Consider the following 17,098-nt stretch of genomic DNA (forward strand, 5'->3'; position numbering starts at 1 on the left):
GGGGGGGGAGTTGGGCCAGGCCAGGGGCCAGGTGGGGTGGGGGAACTGGCTGGGCCAGGGGGTTTTCCCCTCCCTCTCCCCTTTTTTTTTCTTTCTTTTCTTTTATTAATTTTCTTTTCTGTTTTTAGATTATTTAAAATGCCAAAGCATTTTACAAAAATTAGTGCACCCCACCATAATTAGGTTTGCTAGTTTAGACAACCCCCGAACATTTTAGTTTTAGTTTTTGAAACCTTTTATCTTTGGTTTTGTTTTGAATTTATTTGTAGACCGGGTTCGAATCAACGTGAGGTTAGCCACAGTAACCGAGGTGATCACTGTTGCTTAATCATCCGGGTGTTACACCACCATGGTGTCAAAAAGATCACATAATTTTTCAAACTTCAACTCTTCATCCTCAGCTTTAACATGGAACTGCTTAACAGTAAAACCCTCCAATTCTTCATCTTTCGGCACTATGACCTTCATAGGCTTATTCATGCACTTACGGCAAAGTTCGAGAGCTTCATTGGACATGGTGGTAGAGAATACACCAAACTGGATTTTGGCTGGGAGAAGCTGGATAATATCATAGATCTGCAAGAAAGATGAATGGTCACAAGTTACGAAAATAGACGCCACAAAGAATTGCATGAGGTTAACAAGGTCTATTTTTATCGTTTCAAATTAAATAGAACAAGCAATACGAGGGAAGTTTTGCAACCATTGTAATCACTATACAACGGAGCTGGTATGATGATGCAAAACCAACCTGGTTCTTCAAACCTCCTGCGAGTATTTCATCTGCTTCATCCAAGACAAGCATTCTGACGTTATCTGGACAGAGCGCTCGTGTTCTCAGCATGTCTAGAGCGCGGCTAGGAGTAGCGACAATAACCTGGGTGCTGCTGGACAAAATTTGCTTGTGCTCACGAACACTAGTTCCTCCAAGACAAGCATGAGCTTTGACACTTAGCCACTGACCAAGTGCTCCAATAACTTTCTCGGTCTCCTGTGCCAAGTCACGCGTTGGTACAAGAACCAAAGCTTGGCATTCCATGGATCCATAATCAAGTCGCTGGAGAACTCCACAGGCAAGTGTCACAGTTGTTCCAGACAGTGACTGCTGGATAACATCCAGACCCTTGCACAATGGGACAATTCCTCGTTGATGGACTAAAGAAGGCTTCTCCAGGCCTTCAAACAAAATCTCATTAAGACTTCACTATAATACATGTCGAGCCAAGAAATAATTGTACACGCAAATAAGCATCTCAACATAGTAACAGATAAACTAGGAATTACCATATGCATATATTCCTTTCAGCAGATTTTCTTGAAGACCCATCTCAACGAAACTGTCATAGATTTCATTGTATGTGTTGAACTCCTCGTAAAATTGAGTTAGCCTATACCATGCCATGTTGGAAGTAATCAAATATCCATAAATATAAATGAAACAGTAAGACAAGAAAGAGAAACAAACAGACAGAAGTAAAATATCAGATCACATACCGCGTAGTTATCTTAGAAACAGGCTGCTTTCCATCAAACCAAGCTCCTTCTGGTGTCGTTCCAGCCACGTCAACACCTTCAGAAACAGTGCAAACAAAGTACATATTAGAAAAATATTTTCTAACTCAAACTTCAATAAAGCAGGGATATTTCCCCTGTTCCATCAGAAACATTGCCGAACTTTTACAGCAAAAGGGTTTGGAAACTAAGCTCCTATTTTACTTTTTACACACAACCATACCAAAACCAATGTTTTCGAAAAGCATCAATGCACTGGATCAGAAGTTAAGTAGTACTCGCTCCGTAAAGAAATATAAGAGTGTTTAGATCACTAAAGTAGTGATTTAAACGCTCTTATATTTCTTTACAGAGGGAGTATATAAAATGGTTGAAGACAATAAAACGAAGTATTCAATAATCAAACTCTTCTAGTTTCTAAACGGGTATTTTGTCCATCAGGGTAATGTTCCCTCCACAAATTAGTAGAGCAGTTACTGTGTTCCACATAACTCATCTCACATCTCCCTAGTAGTTTTTGTATTTCATCTGTTTTAACCTTCTTTTGTTCAAGTTCATACTCTTATCCTATGTGAGCTTTTTTGTAAAGCAGTAGTGTAAGATGTTTACCTTATGTTCATGTAAATGCATGCCCCACCACAATTGGTAAGGCTGTCATCTTGCACACTCTCTACAGTCCATGTTTTGGTGTACACCCCTTTTCTTATATTCCCAATTGTGCCACTCAAAAATTGAAAATCAGTTTGCTTTTCATTTTCTCTATAGACTGGTGGTCAAATGCCAATTGGGTGTTTTCCTTCTAACCTGTGATAAAAGACTTGGTTAAGAAAAGGTTTGAAGGTATACAAATGTAACAATTTTATGCACATAGGATGTTGACTCACCTTTTGTCTGAGTTACTCTAAGCATGCATACTGAACTTCCCTTGATAGATTGTGCTCCTTCAGCTCCCACAGTCTTTGCTGCTGTTTCTGCCATTTTCATTTCTTTCTCGTGTTCCTTTTCCAATAAACTTTCTGAGTCCATCATATTGCATGTTGAGGTTGCAATCCTTGTGGCGTGACTGCTGCTCCCTGGGTTCATTCCTCTGTTCAGTTCCTTTGAAGCAAGTTGCCCCACTGTGGATCCTTTTTGCTTGGGATCACTTCCCTCATACATATTTTTTATAGGTGGCTTCTGTAAACCTTCATGGGCACTGTCAGAACTGATGTTAGCACACAAAGTGGAACCTTCTGCCGATTTTTTTTGCTTCCGATCTCTTCTTGTGTACACATTTTTTATAGATGGCTTGTGACCTTCATGGGCAGATCAGAAATGATGTCAGCAAACAAAGTGTCAACCAATTGTTATTGTGCCAAGAAAATTCACAACATACATCATATTTTTAATTATCTTTTTCAAGAACTGAGAATTCGTTTATTTCCATTTACGAAAACAATTTTAGCCCATGCTCTTGTAAGTATTTTGCTTTAAATTTGATTTGGAAAGGAGTTTATCATAACATATTTGATAAATATAGCACAGCAAAGTTCACAAATGTGCAGTTTTCACTGACCTCTGAAGACCTCTTCAATCAAGCTTGTTGAAGTTGAACTTCCACTTATGGATTGCCCACCTTCAGCTTTTGGAACGTCTTCTGTAGCTCTCCCCGAGTTCGTTCTGGTATCCACTATAGCACTTGCATTGTTTTCTTTGATCTCTCCATTAGTTCTTAACTCTTCAGTGAACTTCGACACTTGCAGCAATGTAGCCATGTCTTCTGTAGCTTTTGGAATGTCTTCTGTAGCTCTCTCAGAGTTCATTCTGGTGCCCAGTATAGCACTTGCATTGTTTTCTTTGATCTCTCTATCAGTTCTTAACTCTTCAGTGAACTTCGATGCTTGCAGCAATGTAGCCATGTCTTCTGTAGCTTTTGGAATGTCTACTGTAGCTCCCTCGGAGTTCGTTCTGGTGCCCCCTATAGCACTTGCATTGTTTTCTTTGATCTCTCCATCAGTTTTAAACTCTTCAGTGAACTTCGACACTTGCAGAATTGTAGCCATGTCGCAGGTCATCAGTTTCTTTTGATGTTTCTTGTCAGAACAATCTTCCAAACCCGACATATGATCACCTCTTGCCGAGCTTTCACTTGGGGATTGCCCCCCTTCTGCTGCTTTCTTCGAGTTTGTTGTGGTGGCTGCTATAGCACTTCCGCTGTTTTCCTTGATCTCTTCATCAGCTCTTAACTCTGGAATGAACTTTGCCACTTCCAGCAATGTAACTGTTTCTGTGGTCTTCGGTTCTTCTTTACATTCCTTGCCTAAGCAACTTCCTAAATCCAAAGAATAATTGCCTGCGAAATCTACTCCAGTGCCCTCTAAATCCATTCCTTTATTGAGTGTTTCTAGAGGTACCTCAATACCTTCTTCTCTTATATCTGCATATTCCTTCATGACACTACCATTCCCTTCTGTGGTTTTCAGTTCTTCTTTACATTCCTTGCCTGGGCAACTTCCCAAATCCAAAGAATAATTGCCTGCGAAATCTACTCCAATGCCCTCTAAATCCATTCCTTCATTCAGTGTTTCTGGACGTACCTCAATACCTTCTTCTCTTATAGCTGCATATTCCATCATGATGCTACCATTCCCTTCTGTGGTTTTCAGTTCTTCTTTACATTCCTTGCCTGAGCAACTTCTGAAATCCAAAGAATAATTGCCTGTGAAATCTACTCCAGTACCCTCTAAATCCATTCCTTCATTCAGTGTTTCTGCAGGTACCTCAATACCTTCTTCTCTTATATCTGCATATTCCATCATGACGCTACCATTCCCTTCTGTGGTTTTCAGTTCTTCTTTACATTCCTTGCCTGAGCAACTTCTGAAATCCAAAGAATAATTGCCTGTGAAATCTACTCCAGTGCCCTCTAAATCCATTCCTTCATTCAGTGTTTCTGCAGGTACCTCAATACCTTGTTCTCTTATATCTGCATATTCCTTCATGATGTTACCATTTCGTTCTGTGGTTTTCAGTTCTTCTTTACATTCCTTGCGTGAGCAACTTCCAAAATCCAAAGAATAATTGCCCGCGAAATCTATTCCAGTGCCCTCTAAATCCATTCCTTTATCCAGTGTTTCTGGAGGTACCTCAATACCTTCTCTTATATCTGCATATTCCTTCATGACGCAGACCTTCCGTTCTTCTACTTCCTTCCATTGCCCTTCTATCCTTCTTGCTTTGTCTTCAATCATGAACTTGACTAGTCTAGATGACCATCCAAACGCAAAGTGGTAAGAGAAAGGAGCACCAACAAGACTTCCCAACGCTATCCTCAACCTAATAGGCTCCTTATCTCCGCTTTCCAAACTTTCCTCATCCACCTCAAGCAAAACTCCAACTGCAGATGCAACTTGATATAGCTCCTTCCAGTTTCTATATGCACCTGGGACCCCATAGACCAAAAGCCACTCTCTGATCAAGTCAAGTTTCTCCCCATCACCTTCATCCCACCTTGCTACAGTAAAATTCACCTCCTTTTCATCCAGAAATGTTTCTACATTGGGAGGATTTAAACAGCTTAGTAGGTCCTCCTCTGAGTTGAAGGATGCCACGAAATTCTGTCTACCTTCTCTCTTTATATACCAGCCATCAGTCAGCTTCCAGAACTTGTTTAGTTCAATTTTCACCACTGCCGGGTCCAAGTTACAGGTATTAGATGTGATCAGCAGGCAGTGATGGTAGAATTTTTCATTTTCAACAACTTCCTTTGAAGGCTGAATCATGTAGAATGGAAACCTTGTATAATGTCCAAATAGCCGGGCCGCAGTACCCAGTTTGTCTTTTATCCTGCATTGACCCAAATTGTGTGATGTCTCTTTACAAGCAAAGCACTTCTTTTTACCAGGTAAAGTAGTTAGTTCTTGCTCCGGCGCAGTCTTATTTTCTCGACTATTACATCCCATCGCTTGTGTTGCAATCTGTATTTCTTTGGCACTTTCTGGTACAATGTGATGCCCTCTTGCTATTTATATCAACCTATACAAGCGCATATCCCAAGGGAAAAAGAGAGAGAAGTTAGGAACATATCCTTTTAAAGAAATAAAGTAAGCGCATGGAACAAAAGCGTGTTTGTTAGCTAAAACTAAAAAGGAAAGGTTTTATGGATATATCGAGCATCTATATAATATGGGAACATTTGCAACCGAAGTACTGAAATAATGTTTCGAATAGTGTCTTTGTTATAAATTTCAATCTATTAAGGTAACCCGCAGTGGTGGTGGTGGTGGGCAAAGAGAGGAGTATGCTGCGCAACCAGGTTCGATCTCTGGCTGTGGCGAGGGTCTGATTGCTCCCTTCAATTTTTGCTTATTGCATTAAAATCTTCTTTTGGCTCAACTAGGAAACAAATGGAAGTTCCAGATCTCTGAAAATCTACAGGATAAATCAACATAAACAGAACCATGCACTTGAAAAAAAAAGTACTCACTCAAAATACTTGTCGTTGAACTAAAACCATGACAAGTATTTTAGAACGGAGGGAGTACTTACTAAATTTAGTACTAAATTTTCTACGAAAGCTCACCGAAGATGTCAATAATACTAGAAATGATAGATGTCAGAGACTTAATAACACCTAGAAAACATTCACGTCACGGTGAAGATACTAATCAGCACGCGAAATATGATAAAACATCACTTAAAAACATTAAATAAAACAGTGAAGACATGCCATACAATTAAATACAAAATGTTCGCTATGCACAGCCCGAATAAATAAAACCTTATAAATCGCAAAAAGAGCGGTGGAGACCGCCACCACGTGTCGACTGACCGTTCAACCGGGTTAATCTACGTCGTCCAACTCCAACGGCCACAAGACCAAGTTGCCATGTGATGGTGATGGCGATGGTCCATCAACCAAACCATCAGGCCCCAGCTCAGTCCCCTCTCCCAAATAAAATAGAGTAAATAAACCACAGGTAGCCATCATCAGATCAACTAATGGCCCCCCATTAGCCAAGCAATCATTGCATATCATAGTACAGATAAGGATGCCCTTCTCTATAAGAAGGGCTGGACTCGAACTCGATCGGGCGCTATGGAGGGGTTGGGATCCCTAAAAAAAAACGAAATGGAAAATGAACTGATGTTGGTAGTAGGATATGCGAGTAGTGAGCACGGCATGCCGGTCGGTGAGGTCTGACCTAGATCGAGGGCCCTCCTGAGCCTCCGCCGCTTCGGAAGACCAACGCCAGCGCAGGATGGGGGGGGCGGCGGCGGGCGCCACGGTTTAGGGCGACCTAGGTTTTGAGGACAGGGACGGAGCTAGGGTTACAGCAGTTGAATTGGAGGCGACTCGTAGACCGTGGCAGGCTTGTGAGTCCAATTCTGGTAAGAAAAGCTAACACCTAATGCCGAGGAGGGACAGGGTAGAGCTCCGGCGTACCTCCAGGCGGTAGATCGGCCGGGGATGTTGAGGGAGGTAAACAGAAATTTTTTTTGGTCTCGATTGATGTAGGGCGATCAATCCACGTCGCCGGGGACAGTGGACTGGTGATACGACGGCGGACACCGGAGCGAAAACGCCCGGTGTGCTGGTGTACTAAAAAGGCCCTCGGGATGTTCTTTCATTTCGACCCTTCAGTCGGGATGTTCCTTCATTTCGACCCTTCACACGTTACTAATGTACAATGTACAACAAGGCCATATCTCTTTTTTCGTGAAAAACTTCCGATCTATTCATCTTCAATCATGACAGTACAACGAACACCAGAAATAATAAAAATTACATCCCGGTCCATAGACCACCTAGCGACAACTACAAGCACTGAAGCGAGCCGAAGGCGCGCCGCTGTCATCGCCCCTTCCTCGCCGGAGTCGGGCACAACTTGTTGTAGTAGACAGTCGGGAAGTCGTCGTGCTAAGGTCCCATAGGACCAGCCCACCAGAACAGCAACCGTCGCCAATGAAGGATAACGTAGATCGAAAGATCCAATCCGAAGACACACGAACATAGACGAAAAACAATCAAATCCACCAAGGATAGATCCGCCGGAGACACACCTCCACACGCCCACCAACGATGCTAAAACGCACCATCGGAACGAGGGCTAGACGAAGAGACCTTTATTCCATCTTCAGGGAGCCGCCGCCGTCTCGTCTTCCTGAGCAGGACACAAATCCTAATAAATCTGAAAGGAACTACTAACAACGGAACCCTCTCGCCGGCCCTTGTCAGGATCCACCTCGCCTCCATGGCCCTAGGGCCACCGGAGACGAGGCAAACCTGCAGCGGAGCCGGCGAGAGGCACAAAACCTAACTTTTTTGGTAGCGGAGGAGGAGGAGGCGGCTGCATTGTCTTTGGATGTTGCGTTTAGCAAGGCCATATCTCGTTGTCAAATAAACCGCTTCCTCCGTTTCGAATTATTTATCTTAGATTTATCTAAATACGAATGTATTTAGACACATTTTAGTATTTGACTGATACATCAGTATAGACAAATCTAATAAAGTAATTTGGAACAATCTTTAGGTATGTTAGAGTTGTGTCGAATATAGTGTACAAGATAGGTTACAGTTGGACTTGTAGTTGTATCGTGTTTATAGGATATGGAGTCGTGTCCTAGCAGGACACTTGTATCCTAGGTCTCTCATATATAGCGGGGCTAGACACACGATGTAACATATGCCAACATAATAACACCGGAACGCAGGGGAAGCCGGCGGCGTGTGCCGGCCTCCAGGGCGACCGGGTGTGGTATTGTAGCGGTGTCATGGGGAGGAGCGCCCATAGTCAGGCCCCAGGGATGTAGCCATATCGATGAACCTCGTTAACAAATCTCGGTGTCGTGCCTCGTGTGATTGCTTTGTCCTCGAATGATCGACGGTATGCCTCGGATTTATTCTAATAAGTGGTATCACGAGCTAGGTTCTTCGGAGGCCGTGGATTGTTGATTGAAAGGAAGATGAAGAGAACGTCGACAGAAATCTGCAGAAGCGATCGTAATACGGGACAGTATCGTCGGCGAGTTGCGGTTCAGAAGCAGACACCGTCGCTTTGTAATCTTCATGGCAGCGATCCCGATCGATCTCGACGAGTTACACCAGCAGTGCTCGAATCGCGTGGCGCACGCAGGGTGCACAAACGGCTCAGCGCAAGACGCGTGGGAGGCGGCGGCTTGAGTGCGCTAGAGGCTCGTCCATCCAGGTGGAGCAGTGGCTTGGGCTAGGCCCAGGTGCTGGACGGTTGAGCAGGCATTGCTTCGTGCGCGTGTGCAAGGAGCTGGGCAGGCTGAGACGTGGCCGACTGTTTGTTGCGTTGTGCTGAGTCAAAGGGGTGCAGAAGGAACGAGATTTGTTTGAGACAAAAAGTGCCAAGGCCATGTGTGTGTACGTGGACAGTTTTGTAATTTTTTTTCCTGCCAAGGTGCACGAAGAAGCTACAACAACAAATAGACACAAGAAAAAATGTGCAGGTTGTATGGAGGTTTTTCTAGGTCGATTTGCTAAAAAGGCTTGAAACACGTGGACAGGCCATGGAGGTGCGCGGACAAGCGTGTCATGAGGATCATGTTTAACAAGGCGTCGAGTAATGCATGGTATGTGTTGGAAACACGATGCAGGGTAAAACATAGTTGCGGCCGGACAAGTTCGGCTGGATCGGACTAGACAGTCTGATGGATCGACGCGAGTCGGTTGGTACAGAAGACAGTGGTGGGATCGGCGATGACGACATAGGAGCGTGATGCTGATGGTAACCGACTTCTGAGGCGTGGAAACACGTGGCGCAGGCCCAAGGGCTTGTGTGGCTTCGACAAGACTATGGAGCGGGGTTGACTCAAGGTGATGTACACACGGAGCTTGGAGTCAACGGGGCGCGGGGTGACAAGTACAACCACCATGGAGTCATGTTGAAGGTGGAGCTGGATTGAGGGGCTACGGTGTAAGTCGACAGAGAGTCGAAGCCTATTCAGCGAGAAAAGCGAGTGACACGCAATTTGGACTGGAGCCCAGTGATCTGATGGAAGCGTGAAACTCGTTATCGGTCGGTGATGATCGGTGGTACTCTGCAGTGGGGGTTGAGTGCTGTGGTTTCGCGATCCTTGAGACTCGACCGGGACATCGGAGGCTCGACGCGTGGCGAGGCGTGCGGTATGCACAGGACATGGTGATGGGCCAGGGCTCTGGTGGTCATACATGTGGTGAGACAACTGCGAATTTGACTCGGGGTGACTACAAGCAATGGTGAAATTCTTTCAGGTTTCAGACAGACAGTCAAGAAAGGAGCGGTGATGTTGAGTTGTAACTCTTATGTGTGGCACCCAATATGTGAGTTGTTCACTTTCAGGCAGGTCAATGATCGGTGTGTGATAGCGTTGGACTGATACTCTGAAAGTTGGGAGCTCAAACTAGAGTAATGTGAAACTTAATTTCGCTCGAGTGTTGACGGTTGTCAAGAAAAGAAGGGACTACAAGTTGCAGGTGGAGTCCCATGGAGTCTTGGAGTATCAGCGGTGCTTATGAGATAAGCTCAAATCCAATCTACATGGAAGTTTGACGCATAGATGAACTCAAGGTGGTGGAGAATATTCGCCAAGGTGGAGTTCGTTAGAGTTGTGTCGAATATAGTGTACAAGGTAGGTTACATTTGGACTTGTAGTTGTATCGTGTTTATAGGATATGGAGTCGTGTCCTAGTAGGATACTTGTATCCTAGGCCTCTCATATATAGCGGGGCTAGACACACGATGTAACCTATGCCAACATTATAGCACCGGAACGCACGGGAAGCCGACGACGTGTGCTGGCGTCCAGGGCGACCGGGTGCGGTATTGTAGCGGTGTCATGAGGAGGAGCGCTCATAGTCAGGCCCCAGGGATGTAGCCATATCGATGAACCTCGTTAACAAATCTCAGTGTCGTGCCTCGTGTGATTGCTTGGTTCTCGGATGATCGACGGTATACCGCCGGGTCCGTCATCGAGATCCCGCCATCCTCCTCGAGCATGCTGGCCATGGTGCTGTCGCCGCCCGGAGCTGGAGCCCCCGACCTGCCCCTGACGATGGACGCCGAGCTTGTCGAGGATCTTCAACGTATCATGGCCCTGCTTTATCAGGAAGCTAGGGAGGCCGATGACTCGGTCACCGTCGCCATGGACTTGTCCTTCATGGAATCCATGGCAGCGAGCATAAAGGAGATGCAGGCCCAGCACAACCAAAAGTGTTGGCGCTCAAGGAACGACGCGAATCTGTCGACAAGATGAGCCAGAAGCTGAAGGACAAGGGCTTTGAGTTGCGCGAGTGGCACAAAAATCAATTTAAGGTGCTCTTGAGGCAGCAGGAGACGCTCCAGGTGACACGAGAGGATGTCATGGCCCGCGAGGCGCGCCTGGCGGATCGCAAGGCATTCCTGGACGCCAGAGAGCGAGAGATTTCTCTCCGGGAGGAGAAGCTTGAAGCCACCCTTCACGCCAAGGATGATGAATTGGAGGCTTTCGTCTGCCAGCGCACCAAGGATCTAGAGGATAAGCATGAAGCGGCTTTGGGAGCCGCCGCCGCTGACTCTGTCACCCAGCTAGAAAAGCTTACTGACGACTTGGCTGCCGCGTCTGCCGCCAATACTGAACTTGACCAGCAAGTGTCCAAGCTGGTGGAAGATCTCGCCAAGAGCGCCAATGAGTTGGAAGCTCTCAAGGAGGAAGCACGGAAGGCGGAGATCCTCCTGGCCGAGGTGCGAACGCAGCTCTCTTCCAAGACTCAGAGCCTCGAGGCAGCCAACAATGATGTCTCGGATCTGACAGCGAGGATTGGCACATTGGAGCGCTCGTAGAGTTACTTGAGTCCCACCAACAGTTGTTGTCCAATGACTTAGACAATACCAAGCGTCTCTGGTAGGATGCTGAGGATAAGCTGAAGAACCAGGTCAACCTGAGCAAACTCTGGATCAAGAGCCTGATTGACATAGCTGAGCGTCTTGGTGCTCAGGCTACGGAGATGGGCATGGATGACCCAGTTTTCTCGCTTAGCTAGCACGAGGTCCCAAGTGCCAAGTTGGGAGTCTTCTTTAATGAGTTGATCGAGAAGCTGGGGGCGCACGAAGCAGGGAGGGCCCAACATTTAGCGATCGAGTCCCAGAAGCTGGCCCGCAACGCCCTCTTCATGGTCTTGAGCAATATTGTCTGCCATCACCCAGACCTCGACCTCGACGATGAATTCAAGAAACCGCCAGCGGGTGCTGATGTCGCAGCCGCCAAGGAGAAAACAACATCACGGGCCGACGGGGTCCTCCAAGTTTGAATCGCTCCATCTGGTTGCCAAACCAAGTATCGGGCCGTTGCCACCCTGTAATGAAACATGTCCTATATTTTGCGTTTAGTCATCCTATCTCTGATATTTGTGCGAAACTGATATTCTTAGCCGAATCTTAAATGCGCGTTTATCCCTTCAAGCTTTGTACGTTTGTGTTTGTATGATCTACTCCTCTGTATGCTTTGGATGCCTGCGGGTATCATATTGCCGCGATTGTCGTAAGGGTCCGGCCCTTAATAGTCATCTTGGCGTGGATGCGTCCCAGTAGGTTTTTCCCAGGTAGTTCTCGGTGCAGCTTCTTGTCCTGCGAGCATGGCTCTAGACAGGACAATGGAGCAACCAAAGAAGCTAGCCAAGGCTCCATCACATGAGGATTTTCACAGTACGAACGCTCACTAGAGTTAACTGATAAACGACTGCAAATAATTCTATGTATCAATCAAGAAATGATAACGTGGACTTAGGTTTTGTTCCGAGCTTCTTTCCTCCCCTGCCGGGTCGCGCATGCCAAGCGCGTTCGCGGCACCCGGCAGAGCAAGAGCCAATCAAGTGGTTTCTTCATTCCCTACAGGGACCGATATGCATTTCACGCGGTTGCCGGGCATCCGGGCATAGTGCCGAGCTTATCTGGTCCTCCTCCCTCTTTCTCTTCTCCTTTCGGGTCAGTCCAGCAGCTGCTGGTGCATGGATCATGCCGATGCAGGCAGCCTCACTGAAATACACTTGCCGGGGCGTCTATCGATGGACTCATACCAGCGTTTCGCTCAGGATTACCCTAGGTAGGGTAAATTCTAGACCGAGCGTCACACGGTAATCATCGACGTTGCCGGGGCTAAAGCGATTCTGCTGCTGATGAAGGGAAGGGACGGGAGGAGGAAGCTCGCTTCCGCATGTTCCGTGCCCTTTCTTCGAGCGGCGCCGAATGGTGGGTATACCATGCGGGCCGCTGGGACGGGTCTCTTGTTACCAGCGGAGATCTTCGTCGTGGCCATGGCTTTGGCGAGGCGCGAGAACCATCAATGTGGTGCGGGGATGGCTCCACTTCGCTCCTGCGTCCTTGCGGGTGCCACAGTCGACGGTGTCGCCGAAGATGTAGGTGGCAACAAAGGTGATGCACTGCTTACGTCTTCAGGTTCACACAAGCGCTCCCCCTACCTGGCACGCCAAAGATGTCGCGGGAAACCACGGCCACCTATGGGACCAGGACATCCCCTTGCTGGTTCGGCAGTGGGGGAGTCGTGTTGCACAAAGATCAGACCAACATGGGGCAGCGTGACAGAGATCACACAGGCAGTTTTACCCAGGTTTGGGCCACCAGGGGCATAAAACCCTACTCCTGCTTTGGTGGATTGATGGTGGAAATGTGGTGTTGGTGCGCAGTACACTTTCCCGGCAAGGGTTGCCTCAGGGCGGCAACGACTACGCGCGTACGGGGATGTGGGTGATCTAACTTTCCAACCTCTCAAACTGTTGCCATGGGCCTCCTTTTATAGGCTAAGGGGTCACCACAGTGGCAAAGTAGTCATTAGACATTGATAAGATAGCAAATAGTCCTATCATACCTAACTCTGCAGGATGACAGTGCAAATTTAATGCGCCGCTTAGTGTCACGTCGTTGGTTGCTCAACAAGGCTTGCCGGGCTATCTCGCCAGCTCCACGCCTGCTTGCCTGACATGTCATAGGACGGGTGTTGTCTGTGGGTTCTTAATTGGTGATGACGATGGCTTCGATTTCCCCCTCCCGGAGGGAAATTTCCCCGGCAGAACAGCTCCACCGGAGCCCTAGATTTCTTCTACCCAGGTTCCACCTCGAGACGACGACGCTTCATCTCGAAAGCTTTCTCATGATTTTTTCCAGGTCAAAAGCCACCATATAGCAGAAGATGGGCACCAGAGACCTGCCAGGGGGCCCACAAGATCTAGGGGCATGCCCTGGGGTTAAGGCACGACCCCAGGCTTGTGGTCACCTGGTAGGTCCCCCTCTAGTTTTTCTTCGCCCAATATTTTTTATATATTTTAAAATTATTCTCCGTAAATTTTTAGGACTTTTGGAGTTGTGCAGAATAGGTCTCTTAAATTTGCTCCTTTTCGGTCCAGAATTCCAGCTGCAGGCATTCTCCCTCTTCATGTAAACCTTGTAAAATAAGAGAGAATAGGCATAAGTATTGTACCATAATGTGTAATAACAACCCATAATGCAATAAATATCAATATAAAATCATGATGCAAAATGGACGTATTAGTGCTTCGCCATTACCCTCGCCATCGCCAACAACGTCGATGTCCTCGTTGATGCCCTCCTTGACATGCGCGAACCATTGGACGTAGGGTGCCACATGGTCCCGCACCTCCTTCTCGAGTCTGTCACGAAGCTCCATCTTGTCAAAATCAAAGCTGGCGTTGCTTGTGAAGAGGTTGCTGAAGAGGCCCGTCGTTGCGTGGCTCAGGAGCTCGCGACACTCCTCGATGGTGTCGTCCACCCTCGCGGCCCCCTCCTCCATCTTCTCCACGAGCTTGGTGAAGAAGTCCAGATAGCTGGCATCATTGTCGTCGAGGGGATCTGCGGTCTTCTCATTTGTGAAACGGGAGATGGCAGCACGTGTACACTATGCAAGGGTGAGGAACATCTTGTTGCGCTCATGCTGCCACCCTAGCGCCCACACCGCATCATCCCGGGCCTTCTCGATGACCTTGGAGACTCCGCCCACCTGCATCCCGACGGATGCCAGCTCCCCCTTAGTGTCTGCCTTCGCCGCCAGCGCCTACTGCCACGCGGCCTCCGCCTTATCCAGCTACTTCTTGAGGCGGGAGTTCTCGGCCTGGAGCTCATGCTGCTTCTTGTTGAAGCGGTCCTGCCGAAGCTTCAACTTTTGGCTATGGTCCTTGACAAGCGTCACGGGCTCGTTCTTGGACTTCGCCTTGATGCCAGCCTTGAACTTCCTCTCCTCTCCTCAAGATGAGCGTTGGCTTTGGCCATGGGGGCGTCGTAGGAGGCTTGGGCAGCCGCAACATTGCGGTCCACCGTTGCCAGGCGCTTGTGCTTAGTCTCCTGCTCTAACATGGTCCTCGCAAGCTCTAGCTCCCGGATCCCAACGTCTGCCTCGTGGGTCGTGATCATCTCCTCACGCTTGGCGAGTGTCGGTGTCAAAACCGGCAGATCTCGGGTAGGGGGTCCCAAGTTGTGTGTCTGAGGATCGATGGTAAAAGGGACAATAGGGACTCGATGTTTACCCAGGTTCAGGCCCTCTTAAAGGGGGTAAAACCCTATGTCCTGCTTGATTATATTCGATGTAGATAAGGGTTACACGAGTTGATCTACCTCAAGATCGTAATGGCTAAACCCTAGCAGTCTAGCTTATGATTCTTCTAATCGCCTCTACGGACTAAACCCTCTGGTTTATATACACACCGGAGGGGCCTAGGATTGTATAGAGTCGGCTTGTAGAGGAAGGAAACATTACACCCGGACACCAAACTTGTCGTTCTACACACATAGGAGTCCTACCCGAACACATGAGATAGCCTTCTGCTTTATCTTCACGACTCATCAGTCCGGCCCATATCGAATAGACCAGACACCCGAGGACCCCCTAATCCAGGACTCCCTCAGTAGTCCCTGAACCAGTCTTTGATGACGATGTGTTCGACAGGTGGATTATCTTCGACATTGCAAGGCGGCTTCCTTCTCCTGAATACTTTAAGTTAGCCTCCTACATAAAGGAATTGTGTCCGACTCTGCATAATCAATACAAACCTTAACCACGAAGGCAAGACGTCAAAATAGGAACAATGTCTATTACTGACAACTTTTTCGGTGAAGCGTCACACTTGACTCTTTAACATTTCGAACCATTTCCACGCCTCCCATTTCACGTTTCGAGGTCTAGCCTCCATTGGCACGTCTCGTCAAAAAAGAGATCATGCCCGCCCATTATGGGATTCTCATCAATACGGTTTGGGTAATCCAACCGCACCTTACACACAATCTCGTTGGGAACAAGCGAGGTTTATGGCTTGAGAGGGGGACATTTGGTATTTTCACCGTCTATAAAAGGATAAAGATCCCTCCTTTTTCTTCATGCCTTCCTCTAGCTTCTGTCTCCCAATCTCCAAACTCCAGCGCCCACAACTCCAACCTCCTCCACCGCCGCCACCCTTCTTAGCAATGGCCAGGTTTGGCTCCAAGGGCAAGTGGGAAGCCTCCACCATCACTGAGAAGGACGTCAAGGATCTCCGGAGCACGGGCTATCTGTCCGCGGATATCGTGCATAGGATCCCTGACAAAGATCAGGTTATTCCTACTCCAGAGCCTGGCGAGAGGGTCGTTTTCATCCCCCATTTCTTTCGGGGGCTAGGATTTCCCCTCCACCCCTTTGTCCGAGACCTTATGTTATTCTACGGGCTAGATTTCCATGATCTAGCCCCAAATTCCTTCCTCCACATATAGGCTTTCAGCATCGTGTGTGAGGCTCTTCTTCGCATCCCCCACACTTCGACCCGTGGCTTAAGGTCTTCAATATGAAGTCGAAGGTGGTCGACGAACAGCATGCGGGCGGGGCTATGGTAAGCAAGCGCCCCAACACCGTCTGGCCCAAAGGGGCATTCGTAGAGACAGTCAAAGTATGGCAGCAGGAGTGGTTCTACATCACCAAACCCCACGACGCCAACTAGGCGGCCACGCCTAACTTCAGATCCGGACCCCTCATGAGACTCACCTCATGGACCGCCAAGGGCCTTGATTGGGAGTCCAAACCGGAGGTGCAGATGCTACAGAAACGCATCTCCAACATGTTGGGTGCAAACACCGGTCTCACAAACATGATTCAAGTGATGCTTTTCTGCCACACCCTTCCCTGCCAACTCCGGGCCTCCCCCATGTGGGAGTTCAATCCGGAGGAGCCACGGACCCTGAAGCACTTCTTCGGCACCATGCACGAAGATATATCAAAGTAGCTCTTCAAGGCTCAGAAAAAGTGGCCGAAGAAGATTGAAGACATCAGGCTCGACATTGAGAACCCGGCCATGCCGGTAAGCATAATCTTTCCGAAGACCTATCCGGTCAATATTTCAGACATAATAAAGGTTAGATTGCCTGCTTTCTGTACCGGGATGGACGACAAAGGCAGGGCGGATCAACTATCTGGCACCGCTGCTCGAGAACCCGGCCACACCCCAGCTAACGGAGATGTTGGTCCCGGCGCCCTATCAGGTGCCGAAGAAGAAGATCAAGAAGAAGAAAGGCAAGGAGGCTAAGGGCGGGCCCCGCCACAAAGGTCCTTCAGAAATAGTGCCCGGAGAGAC

The 17,098-nt window shown here is 47.8% G+C and overlaps 1 protein-coding gene across 3 annotated transcripts in view; it reads right to left on the reverse strand.

Moving 5' to 3' along the window:
* The window catches only part of LOC123137029 (uncharacterized), a 21,428-nt gene extending 14,336 nt beyond the window's left edge, over window positions 1-7,092 (reverse strand). The window contains exons 1-8 of one of the 3 annotated variants that reach the window (XM_044556564.1): window positions 6,938-7,083; window positions 6,696-6,791; window positions 3,068-5,526; window positions 2,397-2,807; window positions 1,495-1,570; window positions 1,285-1,388; window positions 752-1,176; window positions 349-576 (exon numbers count right to left, since the gene is read on the reverse strand). In XM_044556564.1, the coding sequence (XP_044412499.1) occupies window positions 349-576; window positions 752-1,176; window positions 1,285-1,388; window positions 1,495-1,570; window positions 2,397-2,807; window positions 3,068-5,453 (3,630 nt within the window). In that variant the 5' untranslated portion in view covers window positions 5,454-5,526; window positions 6,696-6,791; window positions 6,938-7,083. Of the gene's footprint in view, window positions 1-348; window positions 577-751; window positions 1,177-1,284; window positions 1,389-1,494; window positions 1,571-2,396; window positions 2,808-3,067; window positions 5,527-6,695; window positions 6,792-6,937 lie in introns of all 3 variants that reach the window. The other 2 variants (XM_044556565.1, XM_044556563.1) reach the window with 2 other exon arrangements.
* Window positions 7,093-17,098: the final 10,006 nt, after the last annotated feature.

The sequence above is a fragment of the Triticum aestivum genome, chromosome 6B, assembly GCF_018294505.1.
Source record: "Triticum aestivum cultivar Chinese Spring chromosome 6B, IWGSC CS RefSeq v2.1, whole genome shotgun sequence".
Lineage (NCBI taxonomy): Eukaryota > Viridiplantae > Streptophyta > Magnoliopsida > Poales > Poaceae > Triticum > Triticum aestivum.